This window comes from Clarias gariepinus, chromosome 14 (genome assembly GCF_024256425.1).
Source record: "Clarias gariepinus isolate MV-2021 ecotype Netherlands chromosome 14, CGAR_prim_01v2, whole genome shotgun sequence".
NCBI lineage: Eukaryota > Metazoa > Chordata > Actinopteri > Siluriformes > Clariidae > Clarias > Clarias gariepinus.
The window spans coordinates 16596278-16621930 of record NC_071113.1 but is presented as its reverse complement, the minus strand read 5'-3'; the positions used below and the strand labels follow the sequence as shown (position 1 = coordinate 16621930).

The following is a 25653-nucleotide window of genomic DNA, read 5'->3' as shown; positions in this document are numbered from 1 at the left end:
ACGGGTTAAGCCATCCAGGAGATTCCAAAAATTGTCTCAATCGCTGTGCTGGTGTGCAAGGCTAGTGTCTCGCACCAAGCTTTAACAACACGTTTTAATGTTATTGTTTAAGCACTTTATTTGTTATGTGCAGGCGAGTTGAATTGGAAATAATTTTTCAAAATAAAACGCACTGCTTCTGAGTACTGTACTATTTTAAATTGATGCCGCAAAATGGACTTTTTTTTTTTTTTTTAGATTTTTGGGGTGTCGTTGAATTCAGCCCTCTGTCGGTTAATAATTTCCATTAAACGATGTGGCTTTCTTTACACATTATTCAGTCCAGCATGACTGGTTTTGCCATTGAGATCTGAGGTGTTTTCAAAGTGTTTTAGTGTTGTTTTTTTGTTTTGTTTTTACAGTATATACAGAGGGGCCCAGAAAACGTATACACACTTCTACAGTTATTTATTCCCTTTGTGAAAACTAGAATTTAATTAAGGCAGCAATGTGTAGTAGTATGTTTGCTCTAGAGATGTCACTAGTCGAGATATTGTAAATATAAATATGAAAGAGAGCTGTTAGTGGTGAATGGGCGTCGTGCTTCTCAACTTTAACGCTCCGTGTGCGCGCCTGTCTGTCTGCGCGCGCGTGCGTGTGTGCTGGTCCTCAGTGGGATGAGCTGTTAGCACGCTGACACGCGCACGCGATACAGAACGAGGACACCGGAGTAATCGTACCAGGTAAGGCGCTGCGCTTTGAATCCAGAGTTCTCGACAATATAACATTTCTAGATTAACGCAAATAGCGGTGTTTTGGATTCGTCGCAACCTGTTCAAGATTCAGCAAAGATAAAGGAATTACAGACTTCCAAATATACCGACATCGTTACTGTAAAGATCATCGCGCTACATGTGTCGCTTATTTGATTAGTATAAACTGGTGCCAGTGCTGTTTACTGAGTTTCTGTGCAGTAATGTAGGGCTTTACTGTGCCGCGTCTGTTCTAATGACCAATCTGCACCACCATACACGCAGCTTTGCTTCACATCAACACTTGTGGGTCATCACCTTTCTGTACCTCAGGTCTCATTCAGCACTGTGGATTCATTTTACCAAGAGCTCTTGGGTTCCTTCTCTTCAGAAATGGTCTTATTCGATTTAAACCATTTTAAAGTATGTTTAAGGACTTGTTTCAAATACCACAGGCTTCTGATTACAGGAGCTCACAAGGACGTTCTGTCCTGATTATTTTATTAAAAGGCAACCTGAGTTCATCTTCAGTTCTTATCATCATCATCAGGAGGCCACAGTGGCTCCTCAAAGCTCCATCCTACTTGTTTCAATCTTGAACTTTGTTTTACTTTTGGTAAATGTTCTTTTTTTTTTTTTTTTAATCTAGGTTTCCTCTCTGTGTCTAATAAAAGTTCAAAGCCTGTAGGTGAATTGCCTAAGATGTATGAAGGAGAAAAAAAAATCTAGTGTGTGTGTGTATGGTGTTCTATCTGGGTGAATTTTTTTATGCCCTGTGCTGAGTGTTACTGGGATCTCCTGATGCACTGTGACACACTGACCAGAAAGCGGTTACTGATGATGGATGAGATGAGGCAGTCTACTACTAATTGTGTGTGTAATTGGTTAATTATAAAGAGTACTTTCAGTAGGATAGATATTCAGAGAAGTTGACATTTTTATTTATTTTTGCAATAGTTTTGTATTGGCCTATGGATACATGCAAAGATTAATTAGGGCCTAGATGTCCACCTTGTTCATACCAATTACACCGTACATTATACTTAATGTATTTTGTATATTTCTCCAACTCTGGTTTGTGATGTTATTGTAGTCATTCTGACTCATCTGACTTGGTTATCAGTAGATGATCAGTAATTCTCTTAAAAACCTCTGCTCATGTTATGTATATAGTGGTTAGTGATAGAAGCTACAGGAAACATGCATTTATGGAAAAAGCCTAGCTTTAAATAGGAATGTAAGAAATTCCGGAAAACGGCTCCCTATCCAGACACCCGCGAACAGTATTAATATTTACAGTATATTTATCTCTCGTTATTGCGCTGAAGAGAGTTCCACTAGTCACAATGTGTCTTGATGTGGCTTCATCTAGCTTTCACAGAGGTGGTCTGGTGCGCATAAGATGTCTATCAGTCATACAGCCCACAATCTATAGGACATGCAGTCGTATCAATGTCTGCTTCCAGCCATCCGTTAAAAGGAAGGAGCTACTGTATGTCCTTATCTACTAAGCCTTCAATTCCCATTCTGCGTCTAAAACCAGGTTTCCCTAAATGCTTTACAGACACATCTGCAGTATCCTCTGACTCTTAACGCTAATGGTTTGTTTTGTACATAATGTTCCTGCTGTCTCTGGCCTTTCCCTCTCTCCATAATTCTATTGGTGCAGTTGTGTGGTTAAAACAGTTTTTCAGAGTATCTGACTTGATTCAGAATAAGCTATTTTTTAGCTGTATAATTATTGTTCAGTTCTAAATATAAGCTGGTTTTCAACTCCTCTTGGAATGTGGCCTGTCCGACATCACACCTCAGACATAACACATCTTTTTCGCACTTCCTGTGTCCTCTTTATCAGTGTGAAGTTCTAAGAGCTAGGAACTACATCAAAAGCTGACTACATAGTTTCACGATTGCTATCTTTGGAACAGACCTGTATAATGCTGCAGTCTGCCTTTGAGTTCATAAGGACTAAATGTAGGCAAGTTGATAACATAGTTTTTGTTGTGACAGTTACTTATTGTGTACTTTTCCTGCTTCCTTAACATATTTACTAGCTTGTGGCATGACAGTTAAAGCCAGAAGAAAGCGATCTAAAAACAGATGCAATTTATACCCATATTATGATACTCATATAATAAAACTAATCAACAATAATTTCATAATTTTTTAGACAATTAATAGAAAGGTCTACAGTAATCGTTTCATTAGTAATCCTTTTGGAAATTCTTAAAACTTGATATTATTCAAAATATTTTAAGGATATATGGGCTGTTCTGGTGATGGTTATATGTTGATCAACCATACAAATAAAATGTTATAAAATAAAAGAAGAATAACTTGTTAAAATTGTTACTACCAGACAATTGTAAACAAGTGCTATTTAACGTTTTATTCAATTTCAGCAAGGGTGAAGTGCATGGTGGTGTAGTGGTTAGCACTGTGGCCTCGCTCCCCCAGGGTTGAGGTTTGGTTCCTGCTTCAGGTCTGTGTGCGAGTTCGCATGTTCTCCCCAATACTTGGTAGGTTTTCTCCTACATCCCAAAGACATTTAGCTTAGGTAAATTGACGTTCCCAGATTACCTGTGGTTCTCTGCGATGGATTGGCACCCTGTCTAGGGTGTACCCCGCCTTGTGCTAAAAGTCTCCTGGGATAGACTCCAGCCCTCTGCAACCCTGTACCAGATAAGCGGTATAGAAGATGATAAAAATTTCAGCATTTTCAGATTATCATATTGTCTTTAGATAGAGTAGATTCACTCAATGAATGCATGGGGGTTTCTTTGAAAAAATGGGGGGTTTACAGTCTTATTAGGATAAAAATCTGAAATAATTAAATTAGGCTTGTGAAGAAAACCTACTTCTCCAACTGACAGTCACAAACCAACAAATTTCCCCCACAGTAGGTGGAGTGAGTAACCATCCCATTAACCTCACCCCCATAAACTTAAGTTTGTAGTTGTACTGAAAGCACTAAATCCACTTTCTACCCAGTTAACCGTGAACACTTTCTTTTCAGTACTGAAATGTCCCTTTACATACTATTTTCCAAGAGGCAGTAAAAAGTAACTGGCATTCTCTTAAAAGATCACTAAAATCAATTTATCAACTCAGTCTTCAAAGAGCTGCTAATCTCTTTTCTACCTGCTCATCCAATTGTACGTTACTCACTTTGTACACTGTTCATTCTGGTACCAGTACACAGTCGACTCACAGCTGTCCATGTTCCTAGCTTTCGACTTTCACTCTTTAGTTATGTTTGTTCTTTTCGTGACTGTTTAAAGGGCATCAAGTTTGGGATAAGTTATCTGGATATATGTATGTACATGTTATTGGGAATGGAGTTCAGAATATACAGTACAGTACATGGTTGAATATACATGGGAACCAACGTGGTCGAAAACTGTTAAAATTCTCTCAACCAATTATATTGAAAGATAATAGTATACAGTACGTGACTTTATGTTAATCATCTAGTTTAGCAAAGCACTATATATCTAGTATACAGAGGATACAGAATTCTGTAGCATGATTCATATTTCACCTGTTCTCAAACAGCTGCATTGGATTATTGTGAGCTGTGTCCCAGCACAAACTCTCAGAAGCATTTTAGTTTTTAGTTTTAAGGCTAAATTGTGTTGAAACAGCTGCTATTTCATTTTAGTGAACTTCTTCACTGCTTTAATTTGGATTAATTATTTTGTTGCCTTCAAAGCACTTCGTAAACGCAATAATCATAGGTATTTTTTGACCATCTTTAGCTTTGATTTCAGCACACACAGTTCATGTGTAAAAATTATTTTTCATGCTCCCAGAACGAACTGAAGCAACCCTAGACTATACCACTGCCTCCAGTGGCTGTACAGTGAGCACTATGCATGAACATGAGTGTTGGATCATTTCATTCACTTCCCTTCATTTTTTTAATTAGCTTCACTAACAAGTTGTTTCTCTTTACTGTTTACCGTGCGTGATGGAGGCCAATAATTTGACTCTTCTGTGTTTTTTACAGTGTATAAATTTACTAAAATATGTGTCGTATTGGCATATCAACCCTTTGTATTTTTTGAAAAACCTGAGCTTGGATACTGGCAGTCTGAGATCTCTGCAGTGTTCCTCATTCCATATTGAAATAAAGTTTTGTTATCTGTGTTTGTGAGAATTACAGCTAAATAAATTATCCTTTTTTTCTGAAATATTCACACCCACCTTAAGGTGGCTTCTTGTTAGTCTGGCTATTTTTATAGTCTTTTAAAGCCTTTTTTTTTGCCTTACCCTTTGTGTGTCTATACTCTAAGAAAGGCTTTCCTCTTGCTCTTCTGAGACCCTTCATGGCCATTCACAGCTGCTCCTTACCTCACAAGTGGTCTCAGGGCCTTTTCATGGTCACTACTTAAAATCCTGTTTGGGATTTTTCTAAGGTTGTGTGGTTACCGGAAGTATCTCATTTCTATATAAATGATTCTATTTTTCTCCCCTATCATAGGCTCTAAAATATGTGCCCGAGCAGCCGAATACAGGTCCTGGTAGCTATCTTGCTGAGTCAAGGTAAGAAAGACAGACCAATAAAAGCATAACCTCATTACCTTACAATTCTAGAACAATCTTGTTTTATTCTCATTGTTTGTAAACTCTATTAACCGAAATGGACCGGTGCATTCTGTCCTGGAGGGCAGCAACACTATCAAGGCTTTAGCAAGGCCTTTGTGTGCTGAATTTGGTGTGTTATAATAGAAAAACACAATAACACATCATAAATGAGAACTGGATGACTAGACCTGATTTCACTATTCTTGTTTGTTAGTTGTTGTTTTTTTATCGGAATTATGTCAGAACATCATTTTTATATGTCTATTTTTAAAGGCACAGTTAAACATTATGACTATTAAAAAATGCATGCACAATTCTAACAATAAAGCCATTGGGTATCAAAAGTGAGTGAATGATTTAAACAATTTTATTAGTATGCTGTACTCACATACTCAAATGAAGAAAAAATACGGAGTATAATAAAACATCACATCTCACAGCTTCCAAATGTTTACTAGGCTAATAGCTCAGTGGTAGTGGGACAGTGGTCGCCTAGAGGGTTACTGATCAGAATGCTGGCAGTTTGAGCATCAGCTCCACCAGGTTGCTATTGTTGGGCCCTTGACCAAGGCCCTTAAGCCTATCTGCTCCAGGGACGCTGTATCATGTCTGACCATGCTAGTTATGGTGGGATATGCGAAGAAAGTGTATATGTGACAAATAAAGGCTTAACTTAATAACGCAAGTTATTATAAATATCTTTGTTATATGATGGGAAAGCAGTGAAATCATGCTTTGTTTTGTTGTTCTAAATGTTAGGTCCTTACTTTATTTATCAGAACGTCTTCATTAGGTAAAGTCATTTACTGAAGATTTAATTTATTGAAAACTGTATCTTAAATTCTTACAAAAATTTTTGACATGTATGTCCTATTTAATATTAAAAAAAAAAAAAAAAACACCCTCTTAAACTCTGACTCAGGGTTTTGTACTTTCATTTGATAATTTATTTTCAAGACACAATAATGTACTCGCATGTAAAGCTTCTGTCCTCGGCAGTGGTGGAGCCACTAAGTCTAGACTGCAACACAGAGTTAGTGTTGGTGGACCATGTAATAATGCTCTTCAGTATCATTATGTATTTTACATTCTTCAACAAAATGGTATAACCAGCAACACATACGTTTTTATCTCTTTACAGGCTTAGTTGATGCTAGGCTCACATTCTGCAGATTTTCTTTAAGGTCAGCAAAGATAAGATATGATGTGGGCTTCTGCATTCAGACAGCAGGCTGCTGTTCTTCTCTAGTGTCTCACCTTTTTCTTTCACATATAATACCCACGCATCGTAAATCAGAGGAGGTGCCTTCTCATGCAGCATAAACTAGGCAATGAAAAAATATCTCATCATTTAGGATTTAATAATTGCCATGAAAATATAAATAATTTCCAACATTTAGATGTGATTTAATATTGCAGTATCTTAGAACATTTATATGCAACTGTAAGCAGTTGGCTAGATAATGCCCCTGTATACAATATAAACACTATGGTTTGCCAAGGTTGGTGAGGGAGTGGCCTGCACAGAGCCCTGACCTGAACCTCATGGAAGATGAACTGGAACACTGATTGCACCCCACACCTGACCACCTGACCTCACTCAGGGACTTCTGGCTGAATGAGCAAATTATGTTTTAAAGGAGCTAAAGTGCTTATTATATCAGCAAAGAGAAACTACTTTTGAAAAGAGATGTTCAAAAACTTGTCTAGGTGACCACAAATTTTTGGCTATTTACTGAAGTGTCCTCAACTCAGTCAGCTGAGAGACTGTAGATTGCAGCGTAAGTGATAATATGAAGTAACTCGCAGGTATGGACTTATCCATTAACTAATAATAATTAAAAAAATCTGTGACATTCTTCAATGGTCCTTGATAAATTGCTATGGAATTCCTCAGGGCATGCTGTTGTTTGAAAATACCCAGCCTATGAGTGTTAAGAGCATCATCCTGCCACTGATGACTTTCCTATAGCGGCATGCCCAGTCATCTTTAATTTCTTGTTTAGTCATCACTTATTGTTGCAAAAAAAACCTGTTTTGATTCTGCATAAGAGTTTGTAGTGATAGTGAGAGAAGGCATAGAAATTACCACCCCCCTAGCCTAAGATATGGCTGACGCAGCATTTATTCTCCTGAATGGAGGGGATTAAAAAACATTTATGAGTTACTTTTATGACCTCATAATTTTCCCTGCAGGGATTTCAAGCCTGGGCTATCTGAATGTTTCTCTGGTTAAACGGTGTCGCCATGGAGACTTTTGCAAAAAGCTATTGCTCATAGCACAGCTATAAAAGACAAAAATGTATGGTAAAGGTAGAGCACATTCCACACTACAGGAATTAACTGAGAGAGGACACAGGGAGTCAGAGGGCTGTCCCCCTTCTTAGCTGTTCACATGGACCTTTTCAGTCAATCAGCCATTGTGTGTGAGGGAGAGCGTTACTGAGTACTGCTCAATCAAGCGGTGACTGCAAGCTCAGCCCCTTTTGAGGACATGGCGCCTGTTTTCCACCCATCCGGTAGGCGTTGTTGGAATGCCGACGGCTCTAAATTATCCCTCTAAAAAGGGCTGAGCACCAGGTGTTGAGACACAGGGAAAGAGTTCTACACTGAACTGTGCCTGGGGCAAGGGTCAGCTCAGCTGTGCTAAAATAAGGGGTTGTCAATTTATGTGTGCACTTTCTTTTACAGTATTGGTTGCAGAAAAAAAAAATCCAGTAGCCATATTACAGTAAAACATGGACCTATATTTTGAGCTTCTGTTCGGTCTTATTTTACCATAGACCTACTTAAACTCTGATGAAATAATGAAAAGATACTGGGTTTTTTTGTGTTTCGTTTTTCAGTGGACCACAGCTTTGCTGGACAGGAGATCCAGGCTGATCATGAAACCCTAATGAAGATCAATGCTGCAGGGGAAAGTGAGTACTCTGTTCATCACAAAAAACTGAAAATATTATTACAGTAAAGGAGTAAGTACATACTCACTCACTCACTTACTCATCATCTAGAGTACCGTATACCACTTTATCCTGGATACAGGGTTGCAGGGGGCCCTGGAGTCTATCCCAGGAGACTTGAGGCACTAGGCAGGGTACATCCAGGACCGGGTGCCAATCATGGAGTCAACAGTTTTCTTTTAAAAAAACAGTTTTTTTTTGTTTTGTTTTTTTAAGAATAAAATTAACATTTTTAATGAAAACAATTACAGCTATTTTCTTTCTTCCCACCCATTAGCTGAAACTACATATGCCTTATCTCAGGTGTCTTTTAAAATGAGAAGGCATTGTTGAGCAGCTCTCTTTCAGCTGGAGGCAATGCTAATTTACATAGAAGCTAAATAAAAAGAAAATCCATGGTACATATTAGAATGAAACCAAGCTCAACTATGCATACTAACAATGTTTGTCAGCAGCTTTCTAGGTGATCTGAAAATATATAGCTATTACAGGTCTGCAACATAGGTTCTTAACCCTAAGGTTATAACCCCATTTGGGGTCACCTGAGGTGGGTTGGAGGAAAAGGGATGAATAATACAACTGTTATAATAGGTTTTGTTTAAAATATTCTGGCATTTCCCAGTGATCCAGATCCTATCTGCCCTCTGCACACCTGCTAACTCATCCCTGTGCTGAACTGGACTTCATGTTAATTTAAATAACTTCTGTTATATTGAACTTTCAGCTGCATAACACACATAATGTTATATAATTTCTATCCGTTATCACCCAAATGAGGATGGGTTCCCTGTTGAGACTGGTTCCTCTCAAGGTTTCTTCCAATTGCCCTTTCAGGACGTTTTTCCTTGCCACTGTCGCCTTCACCCTTGGCCTGCTTATCAGGGACAATCTCATTATTATGTAGACGCATTTTTCTCTCTCTCTCTCACACACACACACACACACTTCCATAAGCTGCTTTGAGACAATGCCCATTATTAAAAGCGCTATAGGGGTCGCCACAGCGGACTATTTGTCTCCAAATCTTGTCTCTTGTAATCATCCTTAGGCTCCTTTTTCCGACCTTCTCTTTACTTCTCCATCAGCATTCTCAAAGCAAACGTGGCACCTGTGGTGCTCTTTCTTGCCATGAAGCTGTACTGCTGCATGCCTCGTCTGGAATGTCATCTGCACCAACTGCCTTTTCAGTCTTCATTCTCTTCATAGCTGTCCTTACTTCATCATTACCAATTCTACTAGCTAACAGACTCACTACATCCATCTCATCCAACCTTGTCTCCCTTTCATTTTCTCTATTCAGCAGCTCTGCAAAATACTTGCTCCACCTTTTCAAAACGCTTTCTCATTCCACCGCCAAGTTTCCTTATCTTCTTTTCCCTGTCTTGATGTCATGCCAAATACCTTCCTAACTCCCTCACTTCTGCAGTAACTGAACAGTGCTCCAGCATCTCTTTACCACTACCCAGTACCTGACTCAGCTCCTCTCTTAATTTCACTATCTTCCATCAACTAATCTTGGGTTCAGTCCTTTTTTCTTCTTCTTTTTCTGTACCTCCAAATTCATCCTGAAGACCACTATCTGATGTTGTCTAGCCACACTATTCCCTGCAACTAGGGCTGTAGCTATCGAATATTTTAGTAATCAAGTATTCTACCGAAAAAAAAAATCGATTAATCAAGTAATCAGATAACATTTACTTTTGCTTAATTAAACAGCAATGTAAAATGTATAAGAGAAACGAAGATTAAAACGAAGGTTTTCTTTTTAGAGAAATCAACTTTTTTTTTTAAATGCATACAGCATATTATCAAAAATAAATATCGTCATTATTCACAATACAAGGAATAGCTTAAAGTTGACTGAGATGAATTAAGTGCATTACAGTGCCATACATTCTTTACATTACAGTCATTACAGTGCCTACATTCAGCCTTTTCTAAGATGCAAAAACTAAAAAAAAAAAGGTATTTCAAATGACTAAGTATCAAAAAAACTAAGGCACACATTTAATTAAATAATTATACAAAAACATTAAGTTGTGCAAATTAACTTTCAGGACTAAAAGTTTCTAAATTTACAGCTCAGGCATAACATAAGCCTTTACTGACAATTTCTGTCGTTTTCTCTTGCTACTTTCTTCTTCTTTTGGCTCGCTGATATTTTTATCGCTTCCTTCCATTTTGCAGGCCGCAACAGAACGCTCCCTCAAATCAATACATAGCTAACTGTTTGCGTCTCCTTCTGCTTTGTGGGTGACGTAAGCGTTTCTTCTTCATCTGTGTTTACTGGCGGCCTGCAAACGGAAGCGCGATGTGTCACGCCAAACAAATAATTGCGCGAAAACATAACTTAAGCTTTTAAAATGAATTAAAAGAAGCTTCGAGGCAGAAGATTTTGCCTCGCTCATTTTTTGTAATCCAATTACTCAAATTACACGAGGAAATGTTTCAGCCCTACCTGCAACTACCTTACAGTCTCTAATCTCCTTCAGACTGCATCTCCTGCATAGCAGAAAGTCCACCTGAGTTCATCTTCCACCACTCTTACGTCACCACTGTGTCACTCTTTTCTTAAAATATGTATACACCAATGCCAATTCTATTCTTTTTGTAAAATCCGCAATAATACATCTTTTCGTATTTCTCTCCTGGACCCCATACCTACCCATCATCTCCTCATTACCTCTGTTCCCTTCTTCAACATGCACATTAAAGTCAGCTACAATCACCAATCTTTCTTTTTTGGGGAGACTTGCTACCACTTTGTCTCGCTCACTCCAGAAATCTTGTTTCTCCTTCAAACTACATCCTACCTGTAGAGCGTATGCACTGATAACATTTGTCATTACCCCTCCATTTTCCAGTTTCACACTCATCACTCGATCACTCTAAACTCTTAACCCTTACTATTCTTGGGATACTCTTCCCTCAGTGTTAGACCTCCACCAATTATCACCAAAGTTAAACAATTTAAACTCACCTTCAATTTCTAACCCTTTTCTTCTTGCTTGGTCTCTTGTACACACAGTATATCTACCTTTCTTATTTTAACTTCTACGCTTTAACCCTTTAAGTCTATACTAGCTTGTGCAGCCTTAGTGGCTGAGTTGGTTCATGGTTCTGATGTTCATTTGCAGATTGTATTCTACATTGCACAGGGGTCTGCAATGGGTACATAAGCAAACAAACTATAATGCACAGTGGGTTCCTTTCTAGAATAGATAGAATTTTTCTTTCTTTCTTTTTTATTTATTTTTTTACTGATTTGTGATCTTCTATAGGCTTGGACCAGACAGATAAGCCTTTGCTCACTAACGTGCAGGAGAACTAGACTTACTTGTCATGGCTTTGCCAAGACCCTCCCAAATTAGAAGGTATTTAAAGTGTCCTGTTTACAATGGTGCATGTGTTTTTGCGCATGCTGACATGCTGTCTGTATAATGAGCTCCTATGTGACAGTCTGCGGGTTACAACATGACAGCTATACACGGTATAATTTTGCCTTTTGCAAGCATGTTGTGTGTGTGTGAGTGAGAGAGAGAAAGAGAGAGAGAGAGAGAGAGAGAAAGGGGGGGGGGCGCAAGAGAGAGAGAGAAAAGTTTTGTTATATCCTTATATGTTTAATGGTTTTGTCTGTGTGCACAGTGATGAGATGCTCTGCAGCTATGGATATCATCTTTTTAATGGACGGCTCATACAGTGTTGGGAAGGGAAGCTTCGAGAGGGCCCGCCACTGTGTACTGAAACTGTGTGAGGCTTTGGACCTCGGCCCAGACAAGGTCAGCAAACTACAACCCATCAACCACAAGCTTCCACAATAGGTCCCGGATTAAAATGGTGATGTGTCTCAGATCTATTTGTCTCAGGTCCATTGTGCTTTTGTAGATGCTTCCTGTGTGTTTCCTAGGTAAGAGTTGGAGTCATTCAATTTGGTTCAACTGCCAGAATGGAAATCTCACTAGACGCCTACACCAGCAAAGAGGAGCTGACCAAACACATAAAGAAAATACAGTACAGGTATATATACAGTGCTGTCCATGTACATTCTGACTTTATTTCATCTGTTCGTTCTGTTTTTTTATTGTTTATATTTTATCTGTTTTATATGCCAGACGAAATATGGAGAGGAACCAGGTTCAAAACAGACCCCATGGCCTTCTGGCTGACACTAGGCTGCTATTAATAAAAATCCTATGCTGGGATGAGCATAGGACAATCCTTTTGATTATTTGTTATGTTCTGCTATATACGATCCTACAACAGATAATTTCTTTAATTAAATTAAAAATAGTACCTTCTGAGAAAGCTAGATTCATTATGTATTCAGAGTGATCAGAACTGTCTGTGCATGTTGAGTAGGAGGGATGCTTTTAGCTCACATGTATAAAAAAAGCAGTTAAAGTTCCACTTCAAACATATTTAGCCGCCCTCTAATCTTGCAGTTAGATACAGATACTTTACAGTAGGAAGAATGTGTTTGCCTTCTTCCCTCCCATGTTGGAAGCTAATGTGCAAAATACTGTGATTGTAGGCATACCATGAATTTTTCTTGTTTTGTTTCACCCTCTGCTTGGAGTCCTCATCCTTAGGCCAGACATGGTGGCTGTTGTTTATACTATACACACTTTGTATGTGTGTGTTTGTGTGTGACTGTGTTTGATGAGGTGTTATGGCTGAGATAATGATGTGCATTGATGTGGCTATTGCTCTGTTAGTGTGCCAACTAACAGCTTTACACCCATGCGAGATGCAGACAGCTGGCCTGTTCCCACACCAGTCAGAACATACCGTAATATTTTCCTCTGGCTGGGCATGAAATCACCATTTCTGGTTCTGATCGCTCTCATAAAGACATCAGCCTTGGTGGCCCCAATGAGCAACTGTAACTCAGAGCTGGTAGGAGCACTGTGGACTGTGTGCTGGATTTTCCTCTGATATCCTGTCAAGCCCTCTGAAACCAGCTGCAGGAAGGGAGAAATCACAGATTAGTAACGGCATAGAAGGACATCGTCAGCAGTGTTTGCACTTAAAATATGTTTGTTTCAGGGAAATAATGTCTGTCTCCAAGTGTTGAGCTGCACATTTAAATGGTGTGAATGTCTACCTTGACAGTCAAATTAATAAAGGATTAGTGCTACGATCAGTGGAAGCTAATGTTGCTGCTAGAAAGTCTTTATTAGGTTTTTGTGGGGGATTAATAGGGAAATAAAACACACACACACATGTTTAACTGCAACAGAGATTTCAGTGTAAATATACATATAAAAGTTTTATTAGCTTTAGATATAGATATTTTAGATATGAATCTCTAAAATGGCAAGTTAACTAAACATTTAAGGTAACTGCTAGCAAACCTCTTTACAGGCAGACAGAAAAATAGCAGCATTTTAGCTTTTGCTTTAATGCTGTACACTGGCTTTAATGCTGTGCTGGCAAGAAAGATTAAAGACAAAATTATATATTCTACCAGGAAGGCTAATAAACCTAGCAATACAGCTTACTTCATTATGAAGATGGTAATCCTCATTAAAGATTACCATCATGCTCCAAATTGGATGCTAATTTTCCTAGCTGTCTGTTATATCATTCCAGTATTTCCACAATTTACCCTACTGTTCATTCTTTCTTGTTTCCATTCATTTCTATATTTATTATCTTCATATTATATAATAATCAGGTGTTCTTTTTTTTGACCATTTATTTATTCATTGCACCATCAGACATGCTTAAGAGATCCTTAGGTTCTTGTTTAAAACTTTACAAGTGATAAATTTCCACTAGTCACATGATGCTCTGCGCCTGCCGTATACTTACTGTATGCATGTGGTTCCACAGCATACTGCCTTGATAAATGCCTACTAAAGATTAATGATAGCATGCTTGTCTATGCAATAAGAGCACATCTAACTTCCTTAAACCGCTGGTTGTTACCACACATTTACAGCTTTATTAACCTTTGTAAAGTTATCGAACTGATTGGTTGGGTCGGGTGTGTGAGTGCAAAGAACATTAAAATGTGTAGTGCAGGGAAAAAAATAATAAGAATAAGTAATTTCATTTATGAACATTCACCTCACTGTTAGTGATAAAAGATGTTTGAAGTTTGCTCCTCTTTTTCACCAGAGGAGGGAGCACACAAACCGGTCTGGCTTTCAAGTATGTGATGAGAAAAGGGTTCCTCGGCGGCCGGAATTCCCCTGTGCCTCGCATCATGATTCTCCTATCTGATGGAAAGTCCCAGGGTACAGTGCATCCTGCTGCTTCTGACCTCAAGCAGTCTGGAGTGATTCTCTATGCCGTAGGCCTACGCTATCCAAGGTATCACATGCAGCCAGGTGTATTTGTGACACCAAATAGTGTATTCTTTTCATTCTGCACCACTGATATCATGCAACAGGCTATTGCAATTGTAAATAGGCAAGTTGCACAATGTTAATGCTTGTAAGAATTTATGCATTAAATGTTTATCTCTATCTCTAGTTGGATTAAAAATATATATAAAAAAGTATATATATTTTTTCTGTAACTAATTTATTTTGCCTTACAATGTCTTAATCACTGAGCACAAGTAAATAAATACTGTAAATACATTTTCAAGAAAACAGAGCTATATCAGTACAATACCATAAAAGAAAGAGAAATGTTAAGAATACTCCTGTGTCCTTTGCAGATATAATAGTTGAGCATCTGTGCTCTCAATCAGGCAAAGTGTAGAAACTGCGGACATGTATTATGTCAAACAAGTCAGTGACAGTGCTGAGAGAAGGCAGTGAAACCTTGTCCTGCACGCTTCAGCTAAAAATCACAAAAATGCACAAATGCCCTGCAGACATGATTTGTAGCTCTTAAGCATTTTAACTGTATATTTTTTTTCTTCTTCCTCCACCAGCTGAGCAGTTTTATGAACTAATGCTTTCTTAGCATGTAATACCCAGGCCCTCCAGTTATGGAGTTACTGCAAACACACACACACAAGCCTCGAAACATGTCAGTATAACAGCCCACCTGTTCATGGACTACATGGTGTTGGAAATCTCTCAGCACATCTGCTGGCTAAGTGGAGCTCATTCCACTCTTATAATGCTCAGCACATACATTAATGCCATACAGTGAGACTTTCATAATGATCGAGTTCAGTCTACATCACAAATGTAATTAAATGCAAGTACTTAATTCAGAATGAATTGGATGAATAAGATTCTAAACAAATACAGTAATGTTTTAGAAGGCAAATTACACCAATCAAACATAACATTAACTGCACATAACATTAAAATATTAACACAGATTATTAATTATATGCAAGTAAAATGTATTCTTGTGGGGAGCAAAGGTCAGCCCATCTGACCAGGAAACATAGCCAGTGCTGATCATGATGTGAAGGCACCAGAACACCCAGTGCACCACAGCCTGCCACGCCCCGCGCACTATAGCCTGCTGATACCACTTGCAAACTCCCAGTGTGCCAGACGAGCAATTCCCCACAACCTACAGCATCCAAAGTATCCCCAGCTAACCTTCTGGTGTGCGGGTTTACCTTCACAAGTGGAACCTGCACAATATTGGGCTTAATATTTTGTATTGTAATGTTGTTGCTGATTAATATGTGCACATGTGTTTATGTGATCTTGTCAGAAAGGTCAAAGATGGCTTTTACTTTCATGTGGGAGGCTACAGTAGTTTAGATACTGTATACTGCAAGTTATTTCGAATAAACTCGTTATATGACTTTGTGTCCCAGATGGGAAGAGCTCTACTCTCTGGCCAGCGCCCCCACGGAGAGCCATGTGTTTTTTGCAGAGCATTTCGGTGATGCTGTGAATGGAGTGTACACAAGCCTCACCAACTCCTCCATCTGCACTGCTGTCCCTTCAGGTACTGTACCTTCTCTTCTCTGAAACATCCATACTCTCCATTTTCCAGGTTCTTCCTGAGATTTGGTAATCTATGTGTATCTCTGCAGGCTGTCAGGCGAAGTCCTTCCCATGCGCACGGAAGACCCTGGAGACGATCAAAGAACTGCAGGGCAACTTTATGTGCTGGAAGGGATCGAAAGGCAATTTACCATACACCTCCTTATGTCCATACTACAGGCAAGTGTAGATCTTTTTTTTTTTTAATAATCATTCGTATTTCCTCTAGAAAGGGTGACAAAATTATTGGAATTTTTTTTGTAGATAATTCTTTTCGATACAGCATATGAAAAAAAATTTAACCTGCAAAATTCAGATAATACCTATTGAAAGACCATGTTAAAATAAAAAAAAACAGAGGTTATTCATTTTCTACGTTACAGATATACCAGTGCTTACAAGGTACTGCCCACAGTATGTCACAGAACAGTGTGCTCAGGTAGGATGATGTATTTAGCACAAAACATACAGCAGCACTATCTAGTAGATGAATATGAATATCTTGTGGTGTAAATTATATATCTTTTTATGTTTATGAAGAGTAATGTTCTTTGCTTAGATCCTTGTGATTCCCAGCCGTGTCAGAATGGTGGGACGTGTGTGTCTGAGGGACTAGAGAAATACCACTGCCAGTGTCCTCCAGGCTATGGAAGTGACCCCAACTGTGGTAGGCTGCTCTTTGTATATCCCACCAGCTAGAGAATCACTGGGTTAGGGTTAGCATTACATTTAGTATTTGGCTCATTGGCCGACCTGTGCAACTGCAGCTGTTAGGTTTGGCTGTATGCATGCATGTCCATTTGTATTTACTCAGGCAGGGAAGGCTTTCAGCTATTGTTGGGGTCAGATTTCTGACTGGGTCAGGGTTAACTGAAACATATTCCAATGCCTCTGAGGCGTTATGTCTCCCTGATCATCCAGGGCAATCTAATTTTGCTCTAAGTGAAAAGAACAGAGTCATTATCTCTAAGTATTCCCACATCGGTTTGCTTAAAAGCATTGTGCAACCATACACAACAGACCCTGTAACCCTGTAACCCCATAACAAAACCCAGCAACTGAGCCTGGATCATTTTCCCGTACTCCATTCTCTTATTACTCCTTCATCTCTTTCACTCTCTCTCTCTCTCTGAGTGTCCGTCCTCCCTCTCTCCAACCCACATTCTTTAGTAAACTCTGGTTAAGGGAGGATAATATATCTTTGAATAAAAACCTAGAATAAATGGGGGAGAGATAATGAGTGTCACTGATAGAAACAGTCAACACTTTTTTTCTGATCTAAGAATACGCAGTGATGTTCTCATTTCGGAAGGGATGACACTTCTAGCCTTGTCCTGTCCATGACACATGAGAATGATCTTAAAACCTTAGTTTTAGTCCCTTTACCTCCTTAAAGATTTTTTTCCCCTATTTTTATTTTATTCTTTTATTTTTTTGAGGACAAGAATAAACAGAACAGATATTACTGCAGTGTATTTTCCCCTTGCTGTGTTCCTGGTAATAGATATAAATGTTAATTAAACACAGAACGGTATGATGAGTATGTGGCAACAATGTGGCTTTGTGTCTAACATGAGACCCAAGGTCATGTCAATCAATGCCTAAAGAATATCCTCCTGTTTTCCAGCTCCAGCGCTGTCCTTGGACTGCTCTGTCGATGTGCTTTTCCTGGTTGAGAGCTCAACCAGCCTGACTCTGGAGGGGTTCCTGCGCTTTAAGTCCTTCCTAAAGCGCTTTGTGCAGACAGTTCTGAGTTCAGACACGCCTGTGAAGTTTGGCCTGGCCCAATATGCCAACGACGTAAAGATTGAAGCCAGGATCGGGCAGCACAGAGACCCAGTGAAGCTGCTTCAGGCTGTGGAGTCTCTCCAGTACCAGAGAGGAGAGGCTAAAACTGGGAATGCACTGCTCTATGTCACACGACATGGCTTCCAGAGTTCTCCAGTGTATGCTGATGTTCAAGATGACCTGCCTCGTGTGGTGGTGCTCATCACTGGCACTCCATCTACTGATGCTGTAGTGGAGTCAGCTAAATATGCCAGAGATAGAGAGATCTTTATCATCGGCATCGGGCCTGATAGGTTGAAGGCTGAAATCAACAACATTACAGGAAACCCTCAGCGCACCATCACTTACAGTTCGCCTGACAGACTAAATGCAAAGATCCCAGAACTTAGAGCCAAGATCTGCAGTGTAGACACCCAGGGTACTTACAGTCTGTCTATATATATAGTATATACACTAGTCTTTGTTTCATCACAGTGCTTTATTCTAGTCACAATTGCAAACTGGTACTAATTAAAGCGTCCTATGTTGCAGGGTGTCTACGTCAGCCAGTGGACCTGGTCTTTGTTCTGGACAGCTCGGGAAGTGTTGGAAAAAATAACTTTGTTTATCTGCAGGAATTTGTCCGCAGCATCTCTGTGCAATTTGACATAAACCGTGACTTGACTCAGGTAGGGCTGGTAGTGTATAGTCGACGGCCTGTCTCTGTCTTCGAACTGGACACTCATGCGTCAGGCTCTGCAGTGCTCAAAGCAGTAGGAGAAGCATCCTATCTGGGTGGAAAGGCCTCTACTGGATCAGCTCTGCTCCATGTGCAGTCTCATAGTCTGACTGTTTCCAAAGGGGCCAGGCCAGGTGTTAACAAGGTTGTAGTTGTGATGACTAACGGCACAGGGGCAGAGGATGCGGCGGTGCCAGCCCAGAAGATTCGAGACGATGGTGTGTCTGTGTTTGTGATTGGCACTGGAGCTGTGCAGCACGAGCATCTCCTGCGCATTGCTAGTTCTGAAAATCACATCATCACTGTGCCTTCCTACGAAGACCTGAAGTATGTTGAAGATGTACTAGTGCAGATGGTGTGCGCAGGTGAGGTTGCAGTGAATACTCATACAGTACATTGTTTTGCTCCATGTGCTAACAGTCACGAATAGCATTTCTGTGAGAAGTCTAGTCTGGTAAATGAGGTGCATCGTCTGGCAAGACAATTATCGTTTATAGCAGTTTGTTTATATAATTAGTTTAAAAAAGAACCAGTGTTCTACTGATGGGCAAAGCATTCATGGTCAGTGACAGAGCAACATATGGAACATACTGTATATACATCAAAGCTAACAACACTCAGTTGCTCAGCTACTCTAAAATGTTATCAGTGAAAAAGTTTTTCACTCATTTCTCTCAACAGATGCGAAGAAGCCTGTGAATCTGTGCAAGCCCAACCCCTGTATGAATGCTGGTGTGTGTGTCCGACTGAGCAGAAGCTATCGCTGTGAATGCCAGGGATGGGAGGGACCACACTGCGAGACACGTCTGTATCACCATCTTTGTTACATTTGGCCACCTTCACTCTAGAGTATCAAGCATGCCCTATATAACTGCACTTTAACATACTTTATATATTTTTTAAACCTGGATGACAATCATTACTGATCCGTTCCATATTATTTTACCCTGCAGGAATCAGGCAGCAGCCGTCCAGAGGAGATCTCCCAAGACCTGCACCACTGAGACGCCGGCACAGAAAGAACATTAGAGACCCGCAGCAGCGCTACAGAGAACACCGCGGGAGACATGCTAGCTGATTACCGTCAGTGAAGATCTCTCTCTCTCTCTCTCTCTCTCTCTCTCGTGCACCCTTACACACAGGCAATTATATTTTTCCTTTCTTATTAGTTTGCTAAACATGAGAAAAGGGAAAGATAAAAATGAGGTCTGTATTTTTTCAGGTTTAGAAAGGCTTACTATAAGCTCTCTACTACAGGAAACTGGAAATACCGGGGGATCTCCAGCCTCCCTGCAGCTCCTATTCAGCACAGTCTCCGTTGTCATTACTCTTGACAACTAAACATATCATTACACTTGCGTACAGTGATGGAGCAGCAGCAGGCAGAACCTCTTTTTTTTCATATAGATTTTAAAGACCTGTCTTTATTAAGCCAATTTAAACCTGTGGATGTGAAAGCAGCACATCATTACTGTTACTCTCCCAAACAAGTGTACAATCATTTTAAAGAGGTGCTTTGTCTCTGTAATTTTATATAAATACTCTATAATGCAGCAGATAATTTTTCAGTGTGGTCTGTTTTTACCTAATAACTTTTTTTGAGATAAATTTTAAACCTATACAATATATACTGAATGAATGCCTTTGTTTTTGTTCTGTTTATGAACACCACATCTTTGATATTCAGAAGAGTTTTGGGACAAAGCTCCTGTCAAGACCCCTGTTTTTACATATTTATTTTATATGCCTAAGAAAATTAATTAAAAGCCCTTTTTTCTTATGAAATCTACGCTTTGTGATTTGTGTGTATATATGAATAGTATATAGAAATTATACTTGTTTTATAGTGCCATCTACTGGAAAAAATGATTTTAAACAATGTTGTCAGTATTATGAATAGCATCAACATCAGTAGTATATGGTATTCTGCTGCTGTCATGTAAAAGCTGGAACATGTTTTAGAACTGATTTTTATTGGAATAAAAAAGTGCATATTTTACCTAGTATACAGCCAAATCCAAACAGCTCTGTATAAATGTATTTACATCTAGGCTACCAGCATACATGAATTAAAGCTACTGTCTAGACTGCACCACATTGTTAACTATAGTAGGCTCTTTGCTTTTTGTCTTTTCTGAGTTGTAACAAAAAAAACACATGCCTTTCCAAAATGTTCTCCTCATTGTTATAAAATATACATTTTAAAAATATTTTATAAAATATGGAATCCCTCCCTTTTCATATAAAAAAAAAAATTAAATAAATCGATTTAACAGTGTCCAGTGGCATTGATTGTTGGGTTAATGCAGGGTCCAGCAGAGTCGCCTCTGATAAGCTGCCTGTGGTAAGCAGTACGATAACAGTCTTTCACTGGAGAAGTCAAAATTGGGATCTAGTGAATGAGAGCTGAGGAGTTGAGAGTACATGTTTAAAAAAAAAGCTGCTTTCCCTTCCTGCCAAAAATCCAGGCAAAAGGTTGCATAGTTTTGGGGTTGTCATCATCGTCACGGTGCTTTCTCTTCATTACCATGCCTAATTTGAAGACTTCTTCTCCCACTCCTGTGCAGAAAGAGTTTTTTTTACAATCTTGATATGCAATATTAAAGATATGCAAATAAAGATAAATCCAACAATAAATGGGGCGGGGGGGGGGGGTGATATACAGTACACATTCCACTATTTCATTATCTTAATTAAAAAAGCAACAAAACAAAACAGTGGTCTTAGTGTAATGCTTCTGAAAAGTTTTATGCCATGGGCACTACAGTATGCTAGAAATAAGCCAGCAGTGATAGTTTTGGCTATGTTGGTTTAATTCCTACATTTCTACTTCTACATTTGGGCAAATCATATAGAAATTATAGGATTTATAGATAGGAGTCCTGTTAAAGATGATACAAAGTAATGCATTTTTATACAAGATTTTATTAAAAACCACAGTACAGCTATAGTATAAACACACTGCTTTTAAGTACTGTATATACAGTATGGTTAACCCTTATAGGTTTGTAAAGTATAAATGCAAATACACCTGGTCCTAAAATGTGCAGCCCATGGATTTAGTTGTGCACTGTGTCTTTTCCTGACACCAAGGCTGCGACGCAGTCATTTTCACTTCCTGCTCCTTTTTTGAGACTTCAGTAATAAAGTCACGTAATGACTTCACTGTGTGTTTCAATGTGACTAAGAACATTTTTGCTTAAAAAACAAGCAGCTCAGAATGATAGTTACTTTAGGTTTCCTACCTTGGCTTTCTGCAGTACATTTCCTTTGTTGGGTGCCATGATTGATAGGGGCCTACTTTTTAGGGATGTTGCTGAGTTAACAGGTGAGGTGTCGCTGGTGTTGATGGGAGCAGTTGGGGCAGGAGGGATGATCTTGGGCTGAGAAAAAAAAAAAGGGTCAATACATCAGCACCTGATAGGGGAAAGTGAGAATTTGCTGTGGGTGACCCAAATGTCTGGATCTATAGGAATTTCTCCTTATATGAAATTTTATATTTTTTGAGCCACGACCTGGGTCATCTCGAAAACTAAGCCCAATAAAAAAACTGTTGGACAATGGAGAAGAAGGCAGTAGCAGTCAAGAAACATGTCTGCTGGACATGATCTTCAGGAAGCAAGCAGGCATGGATTGGACAAGTGACTCCAGAGTATTGCAGACATCTTTTTGAATCTATGCCTAGCCGAAGCCAGCAGGATTTGAAGAATAAAGCACTTACTGGGACTTACATTTACTGATTGTTGCATAGCAATTCTATTGCGTAAAAAATAAACAAATTAAGTCAATAAAACATTGACTTTTGTCTTAATGTTTTTTGCAACCACTGTAAGAACAGAAGATTAAATAGAACTCCTTCTCATGTACCTTTTCTACTTGCTTGTTTGTTTGTGGATCCAGACTTTTGGGTCACCCTATATATATATATATATATATATATATATATATATATATATATATATATATATATATGCTATAATTTTTAGTTATGCTATCATTTTAATAACATAGCTAATTCAGGCTACATGTGTATATAATCAGCACAGTTAATCTCCAGAATCAGACCAGGGTAAGCACACTGACCGCTGGCAACTCCAGTAGGCTGCTGTCCACTGTGGTGCCCAGAGTAAAGGGTCCAGCCTCCACCTTCCTCAAGTTCTCCTTTACCTCCACCAGCTTGAGCTCCACCTCCACCCTCCTTTGTTCTGCCTCCCGGCATGCTTCCTCCTTCTGCTTCAGACATGCCTCCAGAGTAGCTTGTTTAGAAGGATCTGTACAAGGTAACGAAATAAGACAATCAACATGTATTCCCAATTAAATAAATACTCAGTTAATTCTACATATATCACACACTTTTAAATGACACATATCCCCGAATTCTGCTGCTGTTTATAATTGCGGTGTTTTTACAGTAGAGGGCACTGATGTACCTTGACATGAACTCAGCTCCTCTTTCACTTCCCGTCTCTCCTTCCTCAGTGAGGCCAGAGTGGTCTTGACCTCCTCCCTCTCTCGCTCCAGCCGGCCCTTCTCATCTGTGAAGCGTCGCACGTCAGCCTCCGTTCGGTTCTTCCCCAGCTTCACCTCAATTGACCCTGAGCATGCTACACAGAACAGAATGTGGAGGAGATTCCAGTTTTGCCCAAGCATAAATCATTTGGATACTGAAAGCAAATCATGCAAGTCAATGACCTGAAAATAGCACATCAACACTCAATAAATAATAATAAACAAATAATAATAAACTGTGTATGGGAACAAATGTTGGTCTGGGGTCTTACCTGCTACAGATGGCTTCAGTCTGTCAATAACTCTATCAGCACTTGCAGCCCTTACTCTTGAGGATGGAGGACTGTGGGGTGTAAGGAGCTGACTTTGTGTCTGAACGTGAGGTGAAGGTAAGGACGAGCCCCTCTTCTGGCCCTCCTTATTCAGGAAGCTGAGCTGGGGTGACTGGGGTTGAGATTGCACGGTCTGGGTCTGTGTTGGAGCCTGAAGAGGAGGACTTGGGGACGTGCTGATGTCCAAATCTACTCTTGGGGGAAGTGGAGGAGGATCATGATGTTCTTTGGGGATAGGTAACAAGGCTTCATACTCAGTCTCTGCAGATACACCTCCCTATGAATGCGAGAGACATTACCCTTTAAAAATAGATGCAATAGTGCTAAATTCTTTCTAAAACCAAAAACACTTAATAATATCTTGATTTTTATATAGCTTACTGGGTCAGATCAGTAATGAGAAAGGTGTGCTCTGTTAGTCTTTACCTCACTGCCAGGGTCATGTTGCCTATTACTTGGAGTTGGGGATGGACTGAAGGTTTTATTTGATGTAGGGGACACTTGACCCAAATTTGTGTGGAGGAAGGAGCGAACAGGGATCAAATCCAGATATACCCTGTCCTTCTCATCCTGTTCCGGATTTATCACCAACTCACTGTTGCCATCTTGACTTTCCTGTTTGGCAAGGACAGATGAATAGACAGACAATGCATCATATAAACAACATGGGTACGAGTGGTAAGTGCCCAGTGGGTGGAGGGGTGGTTACTAGCAGCCACTTCTGAAATAATCCTCAGTCGTGCCCGATCATGCCACAGTATGAGCTCAAATTGTTTCTGGGAATTTTACAATTACTCCTATACCATTGATGGTGACTCCTCTTCTTCTTTGTTTTTCAGCTGTTCCCTTTCGGGTGTTGCCACAGCGAATCATCTGTCTCCATATAACTCTATCCTCATTCTCTTCTTTCACACATCATGTCCTTGTTCATTACATCCATAAATCTCCTCTTTGGTCTTCCTCTAAACTTCCAGCCTGGCAGTTCCAACCTCAGCATCCTTCTACCGATATATTCACCATCTCTCCTCTGAACATGTCCAAACCACCTCAATCTGGCCTCTCTGACTTTATCTCCAAAACATCTAACGTGGGTTGTCCCACTGATAAACTCTTGATCCTCTCCATCCTTGTCATTCCCAAAGAGAACCTCAACATCTTCAGCTCTGCTCCCTTTAGCTCTGCCTCCTGTCTTTTCTTCAGTGCCACTGTCTCTAAGCTGTAGAGTGTGGTGACACTTTTACATTATTTACTCCTACAACTGTCACCCTATTACCTAGACAAAGACATCTGATCATCTGAAAACAATGGAAGCACAACCCTGACACAAGAGTCTCTGGCAGACAGTGTGGGCATTTCTGAGCTTTTCTGCAATGTTACTTAAGAAGAAGAAAAAAAAAATATCGCTCACCTCCTGCTCATTCTCTATGGAGGTCACGTCATCATATATGTCATCAGAACAATTGTTGTTTGTTGGGAGACTTTCAGTGTACATGTTTTGCTCTGAATATCTTCTCTGCATTAAGCTATAGGATAGCCAAAAAGATCCACAATCAACTATATGCATGCACACACAAACACACACATACATGTTCTTTGCATGTTTGCTCGCAACAAGAAAAAAACCTCTACTCACTACATTGATGTCTTGGCGGCATTGACTATACTGGATATCCTCTCTGAGTTTACATAGTCATAGGTGAGGTCCTCTGGGTCAGTTTTGGTTCCTGTCTGTGAGAGTAAGAGTCCCAGCCAATGGCCCATGTCAGCAGATGATTTAGCCTTAAAGATGTGGAAAAAATAAAAATAAATGATATAAACATGCTGTACATTATAGTGCAATCATGTTACTCTTTTACAGAAGGTTTAAATTGTTACGAGACAGGCAATAAAATGCTGGAATGTGAGCAGGAAATCAGTTGTTTATCTGTCTAGTGAGAGTGTTTCATCACAGCAGCTTAATAAACACAAGTTTATGGACATAAAAGGCAAAAGCCAAAGACCACGCCCCTTTTCAGTTTGAAAGTCTCTTAAATTTTGAACAAGTCTCAAGCAGCATCAAGAATAGAGAATATCAGTTTGGCACCTGGATGTGAGACCAACCCCATCGGCTCCCAA

At 39.5% G+C, this 25653-nt stretch overlaps 2 protein-coding genes across 2 annotated transcripts in view; one reads left to right on the top strand and one right to left on the bottom strand.

Moving 5' to 3' along the window:
• Positions 1–584: 584 nt before the first annotated feature.
• Positions 585–20975, top strand: vwa2 (von Willebrand factor A domain containing 2). Its single transcript, XM_053511071.1, has 15 exons — positions 585–722; positions 5215–5276; positions 8165–8239; positions 11924–12057; positions 12186–12295; positions 14402–14596; positions 16020–16153; positions 16242–16371; positions 16575–16630; positions 16751–16858; positions 17819–18397; positions 18511–19062; positions 19379–19501; positions 19651–19780; positions 19920–20975. The coding sequence occupies exons 2-14, from the start codon at positions 5225–5227 to the stop codon at positions 19773–19775; spliced, it is 2373 nt and encodes a 790-aa protein (XP_053367046.1). The 5' UTR covers positions 585–722; positions 5215–5224; the 3' UTR covers positions 19776–19780; positions 19920–20975.
• afap1l2 (actin filament associated protein 1-like 2) overlaps positions 20654–25653 on the bottom strand; it is a 28474-nt gene continuing 23474 nt past the window's right edge. Inside the window, exons 12-19 of the mRNA XM_053511070.1 lie at positions 25172–25317; positions 24947–25061; positions 23965–24153; positions 23479–23815; positions 23128–23301; positions 22781–22968; positions 21943–22080; positions 20654–21256 (exon numbers count right to left, since the gene is read on the bottom strand). Of these exons, the coding sequence (XP_053367045.1) occupies positions 21230–21256; positions 21943–22080; positions 22781–22968; positions 23128–23301; positions 23479–23815; positions 23965–24153; positions 24947–25061; positions 25172–25317 (1314 nt within the window). The 3' untranslated portion in view covers positions 20654–21229. The remainder of the gene's footprint in view (positions 21257–21942; positions 22081–22780; positions 22969–23127; positions 23302–23478; positions 23816–23964; positions 24154–24946; positions 25062–25171; positions 25318–25653) is intronic.